At 38.5% G+C, this 19465-nt stretch overlaps 1 protein-coding gene across 1 annotated transcript in view; it reads right to left on the bottom strand.

Annotated features, from left to right (window-relative positions):
* The window catches only part of clcn2a (chloride channel, voltage-sensitive 2a), a gene marked incomplete at both ends in the record, with an annotated part of 47102 nt that extends 37704 nt beyond the window's left edge, over positions 1-9398 (bottom strand). The window contains one exon of the mRNA XM_079243410.1: positions 9348-9398. Within this exon, the coding sequence (XP_079099536.1) occupies positions 9348-9398 (51 nt within the window). The remainder of the gene's footprint in view (positions 1-9347) is intronic.
* Positions 9399-19465: the final 10067 nt, after the last annotated feature.

Below are 19465 nucleotides of genomic sequence, written 5' to 3'. Positions count from 1 at the left end.
TACTGCCAATTCGTGTTTTGATAAAAGTTGACTATAATTGGCGTATGCTGGGTTTTGTGTGTGCCACAGCTTCGTAAATGAGGCCCCAGGTGTCCAAAGGTTTTCATACAACATCATCTAATCAACCCTCTATATAGTGATAATATCTATCATAAAGCCACCAGATGTGACGACTGAAGTTAAACAGCCAATATTGATGAAGAAACTCTGATAAAACCAATAAAAATTGCGGGTGTTGAACCCTCTCGTTGGGAAAAGTGTAGGTTTTAAATAAGCGACAACTTTTGGGAAAAAAATTAAACCTATGCAGATGTGCCAAAAAATGTGGTTCCCCTCTCGCCCACTAAGAGCTGACTCCAAAATGGAGTCAATTCCTATCAACTCCTATGTTAAAAAGGCCAACTTCACAGCAAAAATAAACATGTTAACAGGCTGGTTCAAAAAACTATTTTAGGTTTAAAAGATCAGATTTGCTGTCATGACAACTGTGGGGAAGTGAATATTTTATAACTCTTCCCTTTAGATGTAATCTAATCGTGAAATTTGGCATATTTGGGAATAGCCTTTTCATTGACAGGTACCGGTACCCGATATTCAGCTGCAAGAAGAGTCTAGCAAAACAGCAGAGTGTCCAGCTGCAGTTTTAAACCAGTTAACAGACTTAACTTTAGCCCATCTTCCTCTATTAGCTGGTTAGCTCCTGTTAGCTCTGGCTTAGCTCAGTTAGCTCTGGGTTAGCTCAGTTAGCTCTGGGTTAGCTCAGTTAGCTCTTAGCTACAAGAAGTGTTGGGGGTAAGGCATTACAGTAGCCTAACAATAACAAACATAGTGAGAGCATAAGTATTGTTCTCTGACATGAATGCAGTTAGTCCACCATATCCAGAAGTTAAATGTTGGATATTAATGATTTAATCTTATATGTTCTGTACATTCTTTAAAGGATTCTCATTTGGAGTGAATAAATATTACTAGATATTAATTATCCATACTTCTCTGTAACTAGCTTGCTGTAGCTTATTGCAAACACATTCTCGAAAGAAACAGCCCAGTTGGCATTGCATTTTGTGAGCCAGCAGGTAATCTTTTCATTTAAGAGGCTTAGTAGACTTTGAATGTACAAAGCAGAAGTGGTTAATCATTCAGTCATTTTCTATACCACTTAATCCAATTCAGGGTTGTGTGGAAGCTGGAGCCTATCTCAGCAATTAGCAGGCGAGAGACAGAGTTCACGCTGGACAAGTCGTCAGTCCATCACAGCATAAGTGTTTATTAAAGCTCAATTGTGAGAATACAGATAAACAATCCAATCCATTCTCCAGACATAACACAGGATAAAAGGCTTTCGATGGGTTCACAACCTATGCTGTTCAGCATTACTGCTGAATTTTGATGGGCCAGTGTGAAAACATTTAGAGACCTCAAAAAATGGATCATTAATTTACACTATCAGCCAATATGGCATTCGCAAACAAAGCTTCAACTGGCATCTGATTCAACATCAAACATTTTACTATGAAGACTGCATCACATGTCCACCAGCTTTCCACTGAGTAAGACCCCCACTGCACTGCCACATCATTTACTATGTCACTTTTTTCAGTCACACAATGGGCAAGCCTGTCACAACAGATTAACTAAAAATACATTATTATTCAGGAAGCACAAATATTCAATGGTCAAAACATGAAGATCATGTAAGATGTTCATGCTTTCAACAATACATTTTCATGAAGTTATTTTAATTTCCCTTTTCTTTTGCAGCAAGTGATTGGCTCCATCACTGCAGGAAGAATGATGGATGCTTTAGACCCTTATGCAGTCATACTATTGTGATTCCTTAAAAACATGCAGAGTGTGTATTGATGGGATCTGAGGAGTCTCCAGGGGTCAGGCTGAAAATTGAATTAGCGGAGGAAGTGACAAATTTGGCTCAGTCTGCTGTCGACATTTGCATTGATATAGGTAGTGGAAGCTGCTTTTAGAATAGTTACCCATGAGTCAGAGCTCCATCACACATGCAGAGAAATAAACATACGTACTCGAGCAGACTTGTGCACACTTGTGAGACCATGACAAGTGAAAATACACTGCGGCACAGGGTATAAACACAAAAGCAGCGCAGAGATCGGGCAGAACAGGAGGACCAATGCCAGAGAGACTGAAGCTTTAAACAGACAAAAGTGACACCTTGTCAGAAAGCGACTTAAAGACAGAGGTGGTTATTTTTTGTCTATCATTCATAGAGATTATGTTTGCAGCAGCTTTTAGATGCTAGGTGTAAGAGCAAGCAAATAAACCACACAGCTTTGTTTATGCTTTCAGATACAAAATTTTAAAAAGTAAGACTTTAGATTCACAATTTTTTAATTGGTGCAATTGCAGTTACTGATGTCTAAGATACTACCCCCCCAGCCCAATTTCACTGAAAATATGTTGAAAAAACATTGAAAAGACGACTTTGCCCAGTATCTACTCAACGTTGTGATTTGGTTGACAAATCAAATAATTTATTTTCATGATGTAGAAAAGATGTTTATATATAAAAAGATGCCCTCCCTGTATGTATCGTCCCTGAAATGGTCACCATGGCATTACAGAGTGTCACAACTCGCAGTTCACCAAGACAGAACTCACACATTACTCATGCATGTAGATACATACATCCAGTGTGTTCTAAAAGTAAGAATAATTCCTTTGAGATACATAAAAACACTAAGAATATATACCGATAATTTCAGAGCACAAAGAAATTGCCCAAAATGCCCTTTTAGAATTAAATATTGATAAAAATTTAAATCTTGAGCTTTGGTTAAAAAATTCAGAAAAAAATTATGCACCTAATTTTCTTCTATTTTCCTTAAACACAGCGAGCAAATCAGGAACCTTCATGTTATTTAAGAATCTGTTTTGTCAGTCACATTACAAACATCATTAGAACTGCTGAAAAATATAATAAATTTTAAATTTATCTTTGACAGAAATTTTTACATGCAGTCATATCAGGTTGACTGTATCACTGGATGGATTTTAAATAAATTTTCAGGAAATCTAAATGGCATAATAAACAAGTGATTCAATTTTGGGGTGATCCAGGAATTTTTGAAAGGTTTCTTTACTATGGGGCGATATAGATAATTTTGCCAATCGAGCTTCTGACAAAAATGCCCTGCATCATTGACAAAAAAAGGAAAAGACTGTCATTGACTGTCAGTTAAACAAAGAATCAAAACCACAAACAAACTTCAAATTATCAGTATCCTCACAGGCTTTTTCTTAATAGTGTTGTGTCTAATTTTGTTGAAATACATTAATTGTATTGTTTATTGTGTGTTTTTACACTAACCTGTGTGAGTGCTAATGTGCTTGATGTAAATTTATATCAATGAATATGAAAATATGCAGATACTTTGTATTTATATTGCTTGTTCTTTTTTGTAAAGCACATTGTTTTTACGTGTTATGAAATGTGCAATAAAATAAAATTTCCATTGTTTCCACTCCATTTAAAATGGGTGATCAGCTGGAACATCAGCGGGAGTACTCCCAAGGACATTTTTGTTAACAACACCACATGTTTGGGACACACTAAAAGGAGTGGGTTTGCTGATGCACTTAAAAAAAGAGTTCTGTCTTGATAAGTAATGGTAATGTATGACCTTCATCGAAGTTCAATACAAAATTGTTCATTAAAATCACACCTGAAACAACTTAACCTACTTATATTATGGATCTGTCATTTTCTATAGCAACAAAAGTATAAACCAGTCTAACTCATTTATACTGAATTGTTATTTCTGAGGACAAGCCAAATGGACACCATTGCACTTTGCAGATGGTCGTATTAGTTAACCGCTAAACAATAAACAAACTACAATAGTCTCAAACAAATAATTGCAAAGTTATGATTTCATGCTTCATTTGTTTTGGCACCACCATAGAAGAGGAACAGATCCAGTGTCCATGTCACAGTATGCTGCAAATGTGCTACATTCAGTTTATTCCATGAAGTTGCTCCAGGTGAGTGATCTGAAGTCAGATTTGCATTTGATTTTTAGAGGTAAATCTTATTACCCATTTTGAACTAAAAAACAAAAATTCAAAATACATTTTTTTATATGATTTTTCACATAATTTTTTATTTCCCTTTATCTGCATGACAATAGTTGACACACATTTACCTTTAGAAAATGTTCAGCGATATTCACAGCACATTGGTCAGATTTAGTCCAAACTTCATTAGCTATGCCTGGCTCAGGTTAACTTTGGTCTAAATGTGGTCCATGACACATGTCTAAAGATGGCCCAAATTTCAACATCTTTTTTTGGCGGGGCTAAATAAAGGCTTAAACAAACTGACCCCATTTAGCCATAAAAAACAACCTCTGTGGACATTTGATGTTTGGTGTGTAAACTGCTGCTGTGTTTCAACATCAATGTACTGCCATTTATTTATCTCAGAGGCTTTGCTCATCTCACACACACACACACACACACACACACGCACACACACACACACACACACACACACACACACACACACACACACACACACACCGAGAGAGTGTTGCAGTGCGTTTCATGATGACCAATTAGGGTCAGCGGTGTGTTGTTAGGACGCTAATGTGTTGACATTGAACTGTGAATTCTGCAATGATTGTACAACCTGTAATGTGGTCAACCACCTTCTGAACAAAGGTCAATGTACTGTTATCTAATGATGTTTTAATTAATCTGTTTTACTGACAGAAAACATATGAAAGTTTGCAGTCATTAATTTAAAAAACTTAACAATTTTTTAAATAGAAACAATTAATTACTTTTCAATGATATTTTAGTAGAACATTCAGGATTGCTATGAAAAAAAGCACCTTGCATTAATGAGTAAAAATATAAAACAGGTTTCAGTGACTAGATTTAAATATCTGCTTCAGCAGTTTAGAAGTAGAAGAAATTGCACTTAATGACTTAAATTAGCTCAAACTACTTGAAGTCTGAAGATGACCATTTTGAATGGAGAGAATGTAGACTATCTCAACTAATTTTAAATGGGATTTAAGTCAGTACTCGTTGCAGGGCTTCAGCTCTCAGGCTTTTGTGTTTGGTAAAATATCCTCTAATCCAGTCTTTGTCAAACTTTTTTGAGCCACAACCTCCAAGATAACATACATTGATGTTTGCGACACCAACACAACAACTGAGAGGTTAATTGTGTGATATATTACATAAACTTAATATGATGCAGGAAAACTGTCAGAATATTTATAAATTTGGAGATTAAAATGAGTTTTGGTGGATTCAGTTCACTGATGTAGCAAGGATCTACATGCCCAAAATCAGCTTCTCGAATTCAGATTTTTAGTAAAACATATGTTCCAATTTTGTTGATTATGCATTTTTGTGTTAAAAAATTAAGGTCACAGATTTATCTCTGCATTAATGGTTTAATTTTGTCAGTCCTAGTTACTATATCCCAAATTTATTTGTTAATGTAAGATATCACACACACACACACACACACACACACACACACACACACACACACACACACACACACACATATATATATATATATATATATATATATATATATATATATGTGTGTGTGTGTGTGTGTGTGTGTGTGTGTGTGTGTGTGTGTGTGTGTGTGTATATACACCTGTCTGCTTTCCCAGTTTTGTTTTGTTTCTCTTTTTGTCTGCAGTCACTGCAGTGGCTCATTCAGTAGCGTGCAGGTAACAGCACTATTTGGAAGTGACAAGACCTGAAATGGACTCCAGCCAACATCTGTGGCAGAACAGACAAAGTGCTGACTATGAGGAACTGGACCCTCCTGAAGAGACAGTGTTTTTTATGTGTGCGCACAGTATATGTGTGTTTGCAACAGCAAGAAAATGCTGAAAATATACTGTATTGACGTAGTGCTTGAATGCTATGTAATGTGTGAGCTTTCTTAATGAAGCACAGAGACATTTTTCTCTCCAGTTGCACCATTTGACAGTGAGAGGTAGCCTACAGCAACACCATTTGTTTGAAAATGCTGAATTCCTTCAGAAAACTACCATGTTCATTTCAATGATCCCAAAGGGCATGTAACACCTTATATAAAAAAAGAAAAACAAAGGAGAGACAACAGATCTCATAGTTGCAAGTTCAGTTTTCTGTACACAGAGTGCTGATTCAGTACTGCTCAGGAGACAGTCTGTGTCTGATTTCTGCATAATGTGCAGTAACAGAATGTTAATATTAGTGTGTGCAGTCTCAGTACTAAGTGTAGTTGTACTTATTAAGATGTGTGTGCAAGAGCTCAGTATGTAGATATACAAACATTTCAGACACATACATATTATATTATTCTTCTATTGCAGTATCAAAGCTTTAAATATTTAGCTACCAGAGAGATAAAAGAGATCTGAATGGGTGGGCTTTGAATCTTGGTAAAGGTGCATCCTGACTGTCAGTGAAGTCCTTCAGAAAAAAAAGAAAAGAAAAAAAAATGCACATATACATGCCTTCAAAGAGACCAGCAGTGTGTGTGCTGTATATACATTTCTGCTGTGCTGCAGTGCCCTGTGTCGAGGGAGTGGGAGTGTCTTTTTCTGCTCAGGTAGATGATGGCTTTGATCCTTGCAACAGCTAAGTCCTCAGACCCCCTGCAAGTGGACAGACAGGCTGTCACTAACATCTGCTCTGCTTTTATCTTATGTGTAGGCAAGTGCAAATGAGTTGGTGCAGAACATACCCTCCCACTCCCACACACATCCACATATACTACTCAAACTAACTACACATCCACAACCTATTTGGCAAACTTGCCCACGCTTCTGAAAAGAGAAAACATACTCTCAAACAAACTGTATGACACATCCAGACCTCCCACAACTCTGAGAAAGGCTTCTAAAAAGGCTTCAGAAGGAAAACTGCAGCATTTTAAAACACTTTGCCACAAAGCTGTCGCTGTCTCTTTTCTGTGTCAGACCCGCCTTGTCTCCAAATTACCTGTGCCATTCCTCATAAGATGCCACTACCCACTTTGCCAGTACGCACTGCACTTGACTGATGTGATGCTAACCGAGCCATGCACCAAACACAACAGCACTCCGTGGAAATCTTGAAATACTCTCGAAAATGTTCTAATAAATAAATCTTGGTGGAACATTCATGTTTCTAAACAGTGGCGTAAATGGGAAATGAGGCCATTCTACATCGTGGATATTTGAAATGCAATTATATAAGTTTACAACACAAAACAATTTATTATTGTTACTGTCTGTCAAAATGCAGCACCAAATACTGTACAGACGCTGCTCTGTCTCTAAAAGATTATCGCTGAAAAAAATGTATAAACACTCATCGAAAATGACATTTTTCATGTGCATCAGCTGTAATTGAAGAGATGACATTTATGTGCTTTCCTCTCCTCCAAAGAAAAGTTTACCACACAGTATTTTTCCCCAACTGCTCTGTGTCATCTGCTACAGCACCAGTGTTTCTCTACTGCCAAACTCCGAGCAAACACATGTCTGAAAATCCTCTGAATCTAGCTGAGAGCAAACCATAAAACAGAGGATTCTACTGTCAACATCAGAATCCAAATTTAGACTGCAGCTAAACCTGCAAGAAACTGTGCAAGCTTACCCTTACCCAGATAGATAGATAGATAGATAGATAGATAGATAGATAGATAGATAGATAGATAGATAGATAGATAGATAGATAGATAGATAGATAGATAGATAGATAGATAGATAGATAGATAGATAGATAGATAGATACTGAGTAAGTACTGCTGTTGTTTTTCTTTGTTTTGAATTCACAGAAGGTTTAAATGACCGATGACCACCATGATTCAGGACTTTTGTGAGCACATTTCCATTTATTCCTGGAAGACAGTGGTATTAGCCCAGTTTTAGCAGTTTTCTGCAATCTTCTGAGATGTTTTCTCCGCTTGGTGCATGCCAGTTATTTGACCCTTCTTAAACAGACTAACATCTTTTCCACAACAACGGGATGTGTCTTTCATAGTTGTTAAAGAAATGAGAAGCTACACATTGCATCAGTTGCGGTTAAATAAGTTGTTGCCCGCAGAAAGATAATTGTTTGTGCGGTAATTATCCAATAGCAGGCTGGTACCTATTTGCTTAGTTAGATCCAGTCTGCAACTTTTTCTCTTTTTGGCCAGGTTCATGAGGGAAGGTATTATGTGTGAGAGGAACACACAGGAGATACTGAACACATGCAAAAACACACGCATACCTATTTTGGGAGTTCATGATAAAGCAATTGATCTGAGTGATATGGTCAGATTAAAAGATGGGGTAAGACAGCACGTTCCAGTCTTCAGAGACTTTGACTGCCATTTTACATTGCTATTGATCTTTACAGCAAGACACACAGCATGGCATCGATCTTCACACCAACAAGGGGTGGGAGGGACACCTCAGCACAACCCAGAGACCAACAGAGCAGCACAAAAACAGACTGACCAACAGACCAAACATGCCATCTAATGTAATTGTGCACATGTATCTATGAAAGAACAGAGATTAAGGATGACAGATAGTAAGAGTGGGATGACACACAAATTTACCAGTTAGCCTGACTGACTGCCTGTCTTTCTCTCTGGCCCTTTATCTGAATATAGATAAAGTGCTCCAGGGTATCACTGTCAGTCCTGAAATGACATGAGTTGGGGGAAAACTGGTGCATGAGGCAATTAATATTCAGAAAGACTGCACTTTTAGTTCATAGTAGAGCCCAATAGCAAACGGGAAGGATGATGACAGAGGCATAGATGAAGGCTCTTAAGCAGGGACAAGATCTGCAGGTGAAACAGAGGAGATCAGGAAGATGCAGGCAGGATGTGAGTAAAATATATATGAGCACAGTAGAAGCAGCATAAGATCTAATTTCAATTTCAAGAATATTGACACCTTAATAATAACCCATTAGGCCATAGATAAAGTGACTGGAGACAGTAATATGTGCGTTTATGCAAGCTGAACAAATTGATCCGACATGGTTTGGTGAAATCTAAATTGATAAGAATTAATTATGCGGGTGGGTGACAGCAGACACAGAGTGACGCAACACCTGTGGATCAAGGTGAATGAATGAAGAGCAGAGATCCCGAATCTCACCCAACAGGGACAGCAAATCAAAAGGCTTTTACATCTTATTTGTGTAGGAGGGGAATTTAAGGGGAGAGCAGTGCTTTGTCTCCTATTCTCCTCCAGGACCCTGCAGGAGCGGCAGCTGCGTCTCCATCCTCCAGTCAAACGCGCCTCCATGACAGTCCTGTGGCCGACGCATGACTGCAAACATCATCTATGACATCACTCGAAACTCACCAAAGTTTGCTGATACTGTAGTGTCCGTTCCTCCGCCTTGTCCTTCACCATTGCCGCAATATCCTCATTAAGACACCAAAATCCGAGACTCCAAGTCGTCCTCTCTAATTAATTTGCGGAGGAGGACTCGGCGCGGCTGCCTGTTATTACATGTGCAGTGTGTAACAGGTTTTTTTCTTTTTTTTTTTATCATAAGCCCTCCCGCATGATGCAGAGAACCACCGCCACGGTGTGTGTGTGTGTGTGTGTGTGTGCCAGATGAGAAAAGGTACAGCCGGCTGTAGCCTCGCAGCAGGGCTGGTGCAGTTAAACTGCGAAACACCGCCTCCGTCCTCCACGTTCACAAAGCTGCTGTCTCTCTTTGGACTTGCTGGACCTGGTCGTCTTTTCTTTTTTTTTCTTTTTTTTTAACGTGGGCGAGTACTACAGGTACAGGTGTGCTAAATGGCCGGTTGACTTTAATATTTCTGCTCTGCAGCTGCACCTTTACCCTGAACTGAGTCATCACTGATGTGTTCAAGATGAGTAATTCGCTGCGGTGAGCTCAGATTTCCATTAATATAGTCTGAGAGCTACTTGCCATGCCCCTTTAAAATATTAAAAATGCGTGTTTGGACATATAAGTTACTTTAAAGTCGACTTTCCAAACCTATATTTATGTGACAATAGTCACATAGGCTACATCCGAAGTCACTTAGGTTACATCTCAATCATTTTAAAATTTAGGAGAAAAGAAGTGGAATATGTTGTTTTATCGCACCAGTTGGAAGGATAGGTAAAAGTAGCTCAAGTATTATGTAAAACTACTTCCAAATGTTCTAAATTTAATTAATCTTGCATTTTTAATGAAGTCAAAATACTGACATTTGCTCCCAAATATTTATATTTCCCACAGTAATGATGAGCTCTGAAAGGAATTGTCAAAAACCTCTAATTGAAGCAGTTCATCTGTTAAAAAGAAGCTGCAAGAGAGACATCTGGGCCAGAAGAGTTGTATTATATTAATGTGTATTTTCTTTTTCTTTTTTTAAAAAAAAGACAGTCATGCAAAAACACAAAGAAAAAAAATGATACACATGCAAAAAAGAGACATTAAATGAACACCAATGGGCTTTACATATCTAAATGTGACATGAAGTGCCAAATCAAATGACAAGGACCACAAAGATCAATATACAACATTAGGAGGCAAAATGACCACAAAGAGAAATGGAAGGATCAGAAATTATCAAAATGGGACAAAAAAGAAAAATTACCACACAGATAAGTGAAATGATGCAAAACCCATGCAAGAATATTGTAGCCATACAAAAACACTCTACAAATTGTTTTTGCATTTTTCAGTGTTGTCTTTTCAGTTAGCTGTCACCATTAGAGCTCTTTGTATATCTGTGTCTAGGGGCCCGTTATCTTAAAATGTGTACACTCTCCAAGCCCAATGTAGGAGGAGTGTTCCTCTGACTTTCAGAGTTTTTTAAAAGTCTGCAATTAAACACATCTTTAAATATGAAACCAGTCAAATGTCCCTTGAAATCTGAGATATTTTCTTGCTGATGCAAGCTAAGCTACAACAATAAAATTCACTGACTCTTTAAACCACAACAGTAATGTTTCTTCAATTAACTCAGGGAAAAGAAAAAGGAGTTCTGGATGATGGATTATTTCAACAAAAATGATCTTATCTTACTTTCTGAAATTGTGTTGTCTTCATCAGTCTCTTTGCCTTTCTTTCACTAATAAAAAGAACATTAGCAGTTTATTTATCCAGGCAATTTATCCAAAACATTATGTGAAAACACATTTACATGTACCAAAAGATCACAAATTACAAGATCACAACCCAAAGGGGTAAGTGATGTTTTAATGATTAAGATTATAAATCATCAAAGGCCCAAGCTTTAAACCTGGAGAAACGATACCATTTTACAACCACCACATTGCAAAATATCATCTGCTATTGTAGTGTTCATACCTGTAGAAAGTTCAGAGATTTGTAATATCTGTGCTCCTGGGCACCACAACAATCCCCTAAAGAGTGTGTGTTATGGCTCATTGCTCCCCCTCATGTGTCATAATACTGCTCTGTGGATCTATGTGCACATGTGCAGAAGTACTTCTCAGTAGGGCCTGTATCCAACACTAAAAGGCTTGCTACACTCTCAGATCATTTCATTTCTCGGTTGACACGTGTATTATCATACTGTGAGAGCACATATCCCTGGGCTTTTACAAAAAGCTTTTCAGGAGTGTTACACACTGGTAGTAAAATCCATTGCACTCAAAGATGTAATGTCAAAATGGGACTCACACCTGAATAATAAAAACGCTTCCAAAGGTTTTCTGCATCATTGTTGGAAGTCATTAATGCCATAGTGTCTACGAATTTCTCTTAATTTAGCTGGGAAAGTCAGGGTGTAATTACCAGGGGTTCACAACCTCCTCAGGTCAAACATGGTCTCCCTTAACGCATTGTGATAAAACTATTCCAAAACAAGAATGCCACCAATAAATGTGTAATAAACAATTTACCAGGTCGTAGGTCAGCATTTCTTGTTAATATCAAACACCGGATCCTTTTAGGTTAAAAGACCTAATTCCTGCAGGAGTTAAGGCCTCCGACTGGCTAAGAGATTAAACAGTCCTGCATAAGGAAGCAGCTGATTGGCTGTTGGCAAGGCAACCAGTAGAAAGACCACAGACTCCAGAATAAACCAGGACCTCAGAGACCACTAAGTGAATTCACCAAGAAAAAAAAAAAAGAAAAAAACTTTCTTACACAAATTCCATTATTTATCCTGTTCATGTCCATGAACATCATACTGACACATCATCTCCACATCCCAGCTGGGTTCTTATAAAAGGACCTTTTTTACACAGAGGCCAGTATAGCAACATAACACTCTTGTAAAGAGGAAGATTAGTGGATTTCCTATTAAAGAAAACTCACATAGCTGCTAAAAATGACAAAGTCTTCAGTACAAAATATAAAAAGTTAGCTCTTATCAGAATTAGAGGAAGACTGTCACTGTTTGAAAAGTTGTTCTTTTCATGATGGGAAAGTGAAAACGACTCACATGCAAACATAAAACGTTTCCCCTCAATATATTGTAATTAAGCAGCAGGCTACAAGGACATTTACACCTCCCTGCACCATTAAGATGTACAACCACCTGTGCCCCCTTCTGTATTGTATGGCAAGTTTCCTCAATTGTAGGTCATTCCTACTGACTGCAGCAGGCAGAAAATACACTAACAAAAGAAAGAATAACCACAAGAAGAGACCTGTATACTTGCAAATAGAAAATAGGACTATTAGACCTTCAGTTACCATTTGTCCTTGAGCTGGACATGTAGAAACTTCAGAAGATATGTGCAAAGATTCCACGCCTGTACAACGAAAAAGAGTTTGTGTGGACGCAGTGTACTCACTGTTTCTTCCTGGGCTGCTTTCTTGCGCGTTTTTTCCTTCTCTCCTCCTCGAGTTAGGGATTTAGAACCGTCAGCTGTGTCCTTCCATTGCACCTCAGCGGAATGCTGTCTGAAATAAAGGGGTGCAAAGCTACAGGTTGTAGCGCTCACTAAAAGGATTTTACAATTTGGCAGACCTGACCCAGTGATCACAAAACACTCCACTGCGAGGAAGCCCTTGATCCCAGACACTGGCTTGTTGCTGATGCGCAATCCATGTAGCACCGCGCCAAAGTTAACAGCAAGGCGCGTAATTACCAGCTTTGCGCCTCCGGAGCAGTGCAAAGCGGAGCGGGCAGGTTGGCTTTGGAGACCAGGAGCGACAGCAGCGAGCTGTTAGAGAGCGCAGGAGCGTCAGTCTATCAAACTCTATGATGAGACGCTATAGTCTCCCCATCCTCCTGTTGAGGTGGGAGGGAGACAGCGGGGTACCGGGTGTCGTGTCCGTGATGCAATGCGGGTACAGTCAGTGCTCTGGCCCGCAGTCTTCTCCCTGCGTGCAGAGATCCAGGCGCTCTGGCCATTATCTGCGGAGGCGCGTCGCACATTCGTCTTAATTAACGACAGCCGGGCTTGTCTGCTGAAACATGAGTGAGCTTTAAGGGAGGAAAAAACAAGACATATGTTGAGTGTTCACACTCTGTCTTTTCCCCTTCATGTTTTTTCTTTTAATGTGACACCACACACATGTCTCATATTAGGCGTCAGGGGTTTTGATAATGGCAGCATGGACGCAAAGAACAAGGACAGGGGCTCACACTGTCTTGAAAGAGGTGACTGGGACAAGCATATGGGTCTGAAAATAAGGATGTGTTTTGCATTCCATATGTTTTCTGCTTTCCCTTTTCCAGGTCTTTGACAGCTTTGAGCCCTCCTCAACCCCACTCCTAGGCAATTGAATTGCACCCTCCAGCTGCGACCTCCAGACATGAAATCTAGTGGATGATCTCATGTTTCTGCGTGAAGACTGTTCAGCTCTCCTGATTTGTGATGTATGCAGCAAGAGTACTACTATTAAATAGTCTTTAGATGGATAATCACATTGGTAATGATGTAATCTTGTCCTTTCTGTCAGAGCCAGAGGGTTTATGAAAAAGCTTGATTTTTCATCTAAGTTATAAAGTATAAATCTAGGTAGGTTCCGCCATTTTTATTAGCTTTTATGACTAAAATCAATATTATTACCAAAGACAAAGGGAGTATCAAAACCTGCAAACATTAAGTCATGTAGGCTAAAGGCATTATGTGAAGCAGAAGTCACAGTGCTTGCACACCCCCACATCTTTGGCTGTGTGTAGCTCCTTTTGAGAATTTTGAGAAGTGAAGCTGAGCTGAAGTTTCTTATGGTAAATGGACTTGTACTTCTATAGCGCTTTTCTAGTCATACAGACCACTCAAAGCGCTTTACACTACTTGTCACATTCACCCATTCACACACACACTCATTCAACACACTCATACCCCGATAGGCACATTGGGGGGCAGTTTGGGGTTCAGTGTCTTGCCCTAGGACACTTCGGCATTTCAGGGGAAGCCTGGAATTGATCCCTCAACTTACCTGTTGAAGGACAACTGCTCTTCCTCCTGAGCTACAGCCGCCCCTTATTTGTAAACTTTGACACAAAGAAAATATCATGCAGCTGTGTAAATTAATCGTTTCACAATATTAAATCATGAACATCTAGTCAGTGACTGGGTGTTTGCTGATCACGCTGAAAGCCAAACAAAGAGCAAGATAAACTAATATCACTAAACTGTGAGTGTCCTTCAGCATTCTGTGCTCACCAGCAAAGAAGTTGGAGGGCATCCTGCTCTCAGGCTTGATAACACTCGCACTTCCCACAACTGAATGAGAAGGTGGGAAATCAAGTAGTGAGAAGACAAAAAGGACTCACAGCTTCACTTTATGAGGTACTAAGTAGACTTGGGGCATTTTCCATGGCATATCTCTTCATGGAACTAATGTGGACTCACCAGGAGCAGCGAAGCAGAGCATTGTTTTAAACAGTGAGTACTGAATCTAAATGGTTTGGGTGGTTAATGGACTATTAATAAGCTGGCATAGGGGTCAACACCCTCAGTGTGTTTTGATTTATCCGGGAGTCCCTCTTCTCTGTGTGGTAGCCTCTGAGGTATGGAACTCTGAAACCAAACTAAAGACATTTATGCACAGCAAAGCAGCCAGGAGGCTATCATTATTGTCCCAGAGATGGAAACAGCACTGGCGAGGAATTGGACGAGATAAAACTGTTTTAACATTTGTTTGTCTCTCCCTGGGTGCTTGAATCCCACATCTTCCGCCTGTAGTCATCCATCAGTCTGTTTATTGTACAGCAGTCTTTCTGGCGCCTGTCCACAAGTGACAAAAGTTTGACGACCCTCTCCACACCGGTTCACCTACGCTGCACCAAGCTTCATGTATCATCCTCTACCACCATGGATTACTTATTCATTTCCTTTGAAGACATTCTTGAGTAAAAGATGTAGTTCCATGCATTTATTTTTGTTCATGTGTAACTGCAGGAGCAGGAGAAAAGAGGGGACATTGTTGTATAACTGAGACTTCTTATTAAAGCTGTGAATACTCTAAGAAACTATGCAGAATGTGGAACTTTGCTACTTTATAGACTGGAGCACAACATCAAAAACTACTTGTTCATATGCACAAACCTTCAGCTGAGTGTATCAAGCATTCATAGACATGCTCACTTTTTTAAATATGTTTTTATGTCTGTACATTTTTTTAAATGGACCTAAAGTCTGAATGAAGAAAGTCCACATTTACAGTAAGCACCACTTTGCTGGTTGAAGTAAGGCTTTATAATAATAAAAGGATAGCTTTAAATTAGACTAAAGCATTTCTTATTTTCTTACATTATGTAATAGTCTGAATGGTTTTTTTACTTTTTTTTTTTTTTTACTGTGTTATTTTATGTACCTACTTCAGTAAAAACTTTGGATCAGCAGATTTTCCCTTGAGATTTCAGAGTTTGGGTGTCTGAAAAGTCAAGACTGATTAGACTTAGTCTGTCTTAATCACTTTCACACAAACATCATAAATACATTTATAAACAGCTAAATATTTAGTAAAATATTAAATAAACTAAATATGTTAAATGTATTCGCTCAGGGGATTTAAACATGTTTTTCACTTTGTTCAGTTTAGTTTAACATCAAACACTGAAACTAATGGGAGAGACAAATTAGCAAGACACGTGTCTCTTAAGTCAGCTTGCATTTGACTCAGAAATGTAATCAGCTCTGGTGAGTACATGTCCTGGCTTCTCATAAGTCTGATGCCTTCTGGAGTATCTGTGACTTGAAAATTAGTGTTATGTTGTGTGACCCTAAGCCTTCCTCTCTCAGGAGAAGGAGTAGATATCAGTTGTATACTTTCCTAGCGAGACAGGCTTTCTCAGTTGTCTCATCTTTAAGTTAGCTTAAAGAAATAGAATATTATCATCACTAATTCAAAGCTGTTTTGACTATACTTAGTTGTTTTACAGCAACATTTCATTAAAGTGATCAGCTTTTGACAGCTTCCTTTGTGTACTCCTCATTATAAATACAATCCACAGCTTCATTTTGTTGTTTTAGTTTGTCCTCACCATTATCCTTCTTGCGTTCTCTTTTTGGACCAGCAGGGGTCCCTGCTGTCTCCATCATTGTTTTGCATTCCATGAAGCATTTAGACCCTGAGAGCACTCTTAGGGAGCTATACAAACAGTTGATCTTGAGTTTCATTGTTACCTAGGATGTTAAATGCTCTTCTTAGTGACTCAACAATTCTGATTTGTGAAAGGTTTGATTTCCTCACCACTTGAGCCCCTTATTAATAAAAGAAGCTTAAAGTAAAACAGGAGAATGCATGGATATGGAATTCCCCTTTAATCTTTCCCAAATGTTCTGCTTTCATGTACTTTAATGCTGAAAATGTGAAATGAAATGAAAGACAGAAATATTAATTCAGGTAATCATTCTGTGAGATGTTTTAAATTTCAATGCAGATCTGCAAAAATGAATGCACTAGCAGGTGGTGTAGAGGTGTCAGTGCATCACCGTATGAGGTGATGCACGAGCCTATGCCATCAGGGAAGCGTCAGTGCACTTTTCCACTGATTCTTCAAATCAGTGGGATTCAAAGACAACATCATTATACCAACAGATGTTTCCTTGGAAGTTTTCATGATGCTGTTAAACATGAAAGTTGCATGTGTATTCAGGCAGAATGAGATCTGGAAAATGTAAAAACAATGTGATGCAGATAATTGTCATACTTATCAAACAATTTAGTGACACCATAAAAAACTTCCTTCCATCTGCAAAGAAATGTTTCATTGAACAACAAGGGTGATCGTTTTGGACAAGTTTACATTGATATGCAGAGCTTCTTTCAACAGAATTAAAATATCCTCCCATAAAACACATCAAGTCATTAGATTGACTCACTGTTCAATTAAGAAAAGCACAATGGCAACAATGAAAAATGGAGACAGCAGCAGTACAAAAAAAGAATACAATAAGACAAACAGATGAAAATATTTACAAAGCCACATATGTAAATAATGTAAAGTGCAAACAGTGTAAAGAGGTTTTACAAAGTGTATAAATTATTTTGCACAAATGTAACTGTTATTAACAATACTGGAAAGAAAGTGATCTGTGCAACAACTTGGAGAAGGATTGTGCTTGATTTGTTTGTTCTTTTCAGCAGTTGCAAGTTTCTCTGTGTCTGCAGAGATGTATGTATGGTTTCACTTCACAGATGTGAAAGAAGCTAGTCCTGAATCTTTAAGATACAGTCTTGATGGCCTGGGACAAAATGTCTTTGGTTAGGTGGGCTGATTTTCTAATGTTGTTCCTGATTGGGGTCAGCATAAATATGTCCAGACTAAGAAACGTCATTCCACCAATCCCTGTGCAGTTTTGACTAACCAGGTTATTGTCTAATTCAGTCATGTGGCCAGAATAAAGTCAACTTGCTTGTTTATATTTATGTTTTCAGGATTTGTGTTATCTCCTAATCTGTGGTACAAAGGTCAGCTGTCTGTAAACATTTACTCAACATCAGAAATAAAAAAAAAGAAAAAAGAAAGAAATATGCATGGTTGCGAAATATATATATATATATATATATATATATATATATATATATATATATATATATATATATATATATATATATATATATATATATATAAAGTGAAGAAAAACAATAATATGTTGCAATACCTTTCTGGTAACAATTTTCTAAGGATTTTGTTTGTTATGGTTGCACCTCTAAAATAGATTTTTAGAGGAATCAAGCACCTCACCTTGTACTGGATTGTTTCAGGGGCTCCTTTGCATAGTCTGCACCTGGGATCCTGCTTGGTATGGTAGATCTGGGCCTCAATCGCTCTGGTGCTCAGGGCCTGCTCCTGTGCTCCCATGTTTAGTGCCTCTGTGCTGTCCTTCAGTCCAGTCCTCTCCAGCCATTGATAGGACTTGTTTCAATGTGTTTCAATGACTGGGATAATAAGCTGGTTAAAGAATGAAGCTCAGACCACGGATATATGATGATGATTGTCTGCTATCAAAATCCATAGCGTTAGTTCCACAGAGGCAAACTGAATGTATGCAGTGTACCATATATGACAGAGGGATAGACAGACATTCAGTATGTCAGCAGTTAATAAATGTAACTGATTTGTCATTTCAGGTGGGGACCCACATGCTAATACCACTTTTTCATTATAGACACTACAGTCCTGGAGTCTATCCTCATGAGTTTTGTTTTTTTTTGTGGGGCCTACTGTTGTGCTAATACTTCTCCAGTGAACATTACCAGCCTGAGTATTGCCGATTATACTGGCTTCTGGTTTCAGATGTTGAAGGGCAACCTGTTCTATAAGGGATGGGAACAGTTAAATGTTCATTACCTTTGATAATCAAGAACAAAATCATTATTTAACTAGTTGTGGAAAAAGATCTTATGTAATCAATCTTCTTTAATAGTCCCAAATTTTATCCGCTTAAGGAGACAACAAAAATGTAACCTTGCAGTCAATTTCCATTATGTTGTTTTTGTACAAGTGGTCCCTGATGTATGAAAATGATCATGTTGTTACTATCTGAGCTGGACTTTATTCCACACATAGAAATGTAACAAAAAAACGTTTTTTATCATCTAAAAACCATCGCCAGAGTCTGCCCATTTCTCTCTCTTGCCAGCACAGAGGTGCTGATGCATGCTTTTATTTCCAGTAGATTAAATTACTGTAACGCCCTGCTCTCTGGTCTTCTGAAAATGTCCCTTTCCAGACTACAATTACTGCAGAATTCAGCGGCATAAGTTCTGACGAGGACCAGAGGGTGGGAACACGTTACACCGGTTTTAAAATCACTGCATTGGCTTCCTGTGAGCTTCAGGATTGATTTTAAGATTCTTTTACTTGTTTATAAATGTCTTGATTGTCTTGGGCCTTCTTATTTATCTGACCTTCTTTTTAATTATGAGCCTTCGCGGACCCTGATGTCCTCTGGTACTGGCCTTTAAGTGGTTCCTAAAGTCAGAACTAAAACATACGGTGAGACCTCTTTCCATTGTTATGGTCCTCGACTGTTGAACAGCCTGCCAGAGAGCCTCAGGGCCGCAGAGACTGTTGATG

This window comes from Telmatherina bonti, assembly GCF_933228915.1.
Source record: "Telmatherina bonti genome assembly, chromosome: 7".
Classification (NCBI taxonomy): domain Eukaryota; kingdom Metazoa; phylum Chordata; class Actinopteri; order Atheriniformes; family Telmatherinidae; genus Telmatherina; species Telmatherina bonti.
The sequence above is the reverse complement of the archived record's forward strand: the minus strand, read 5'-3'. Positions and strand labels throughout refer to the sequence as shown.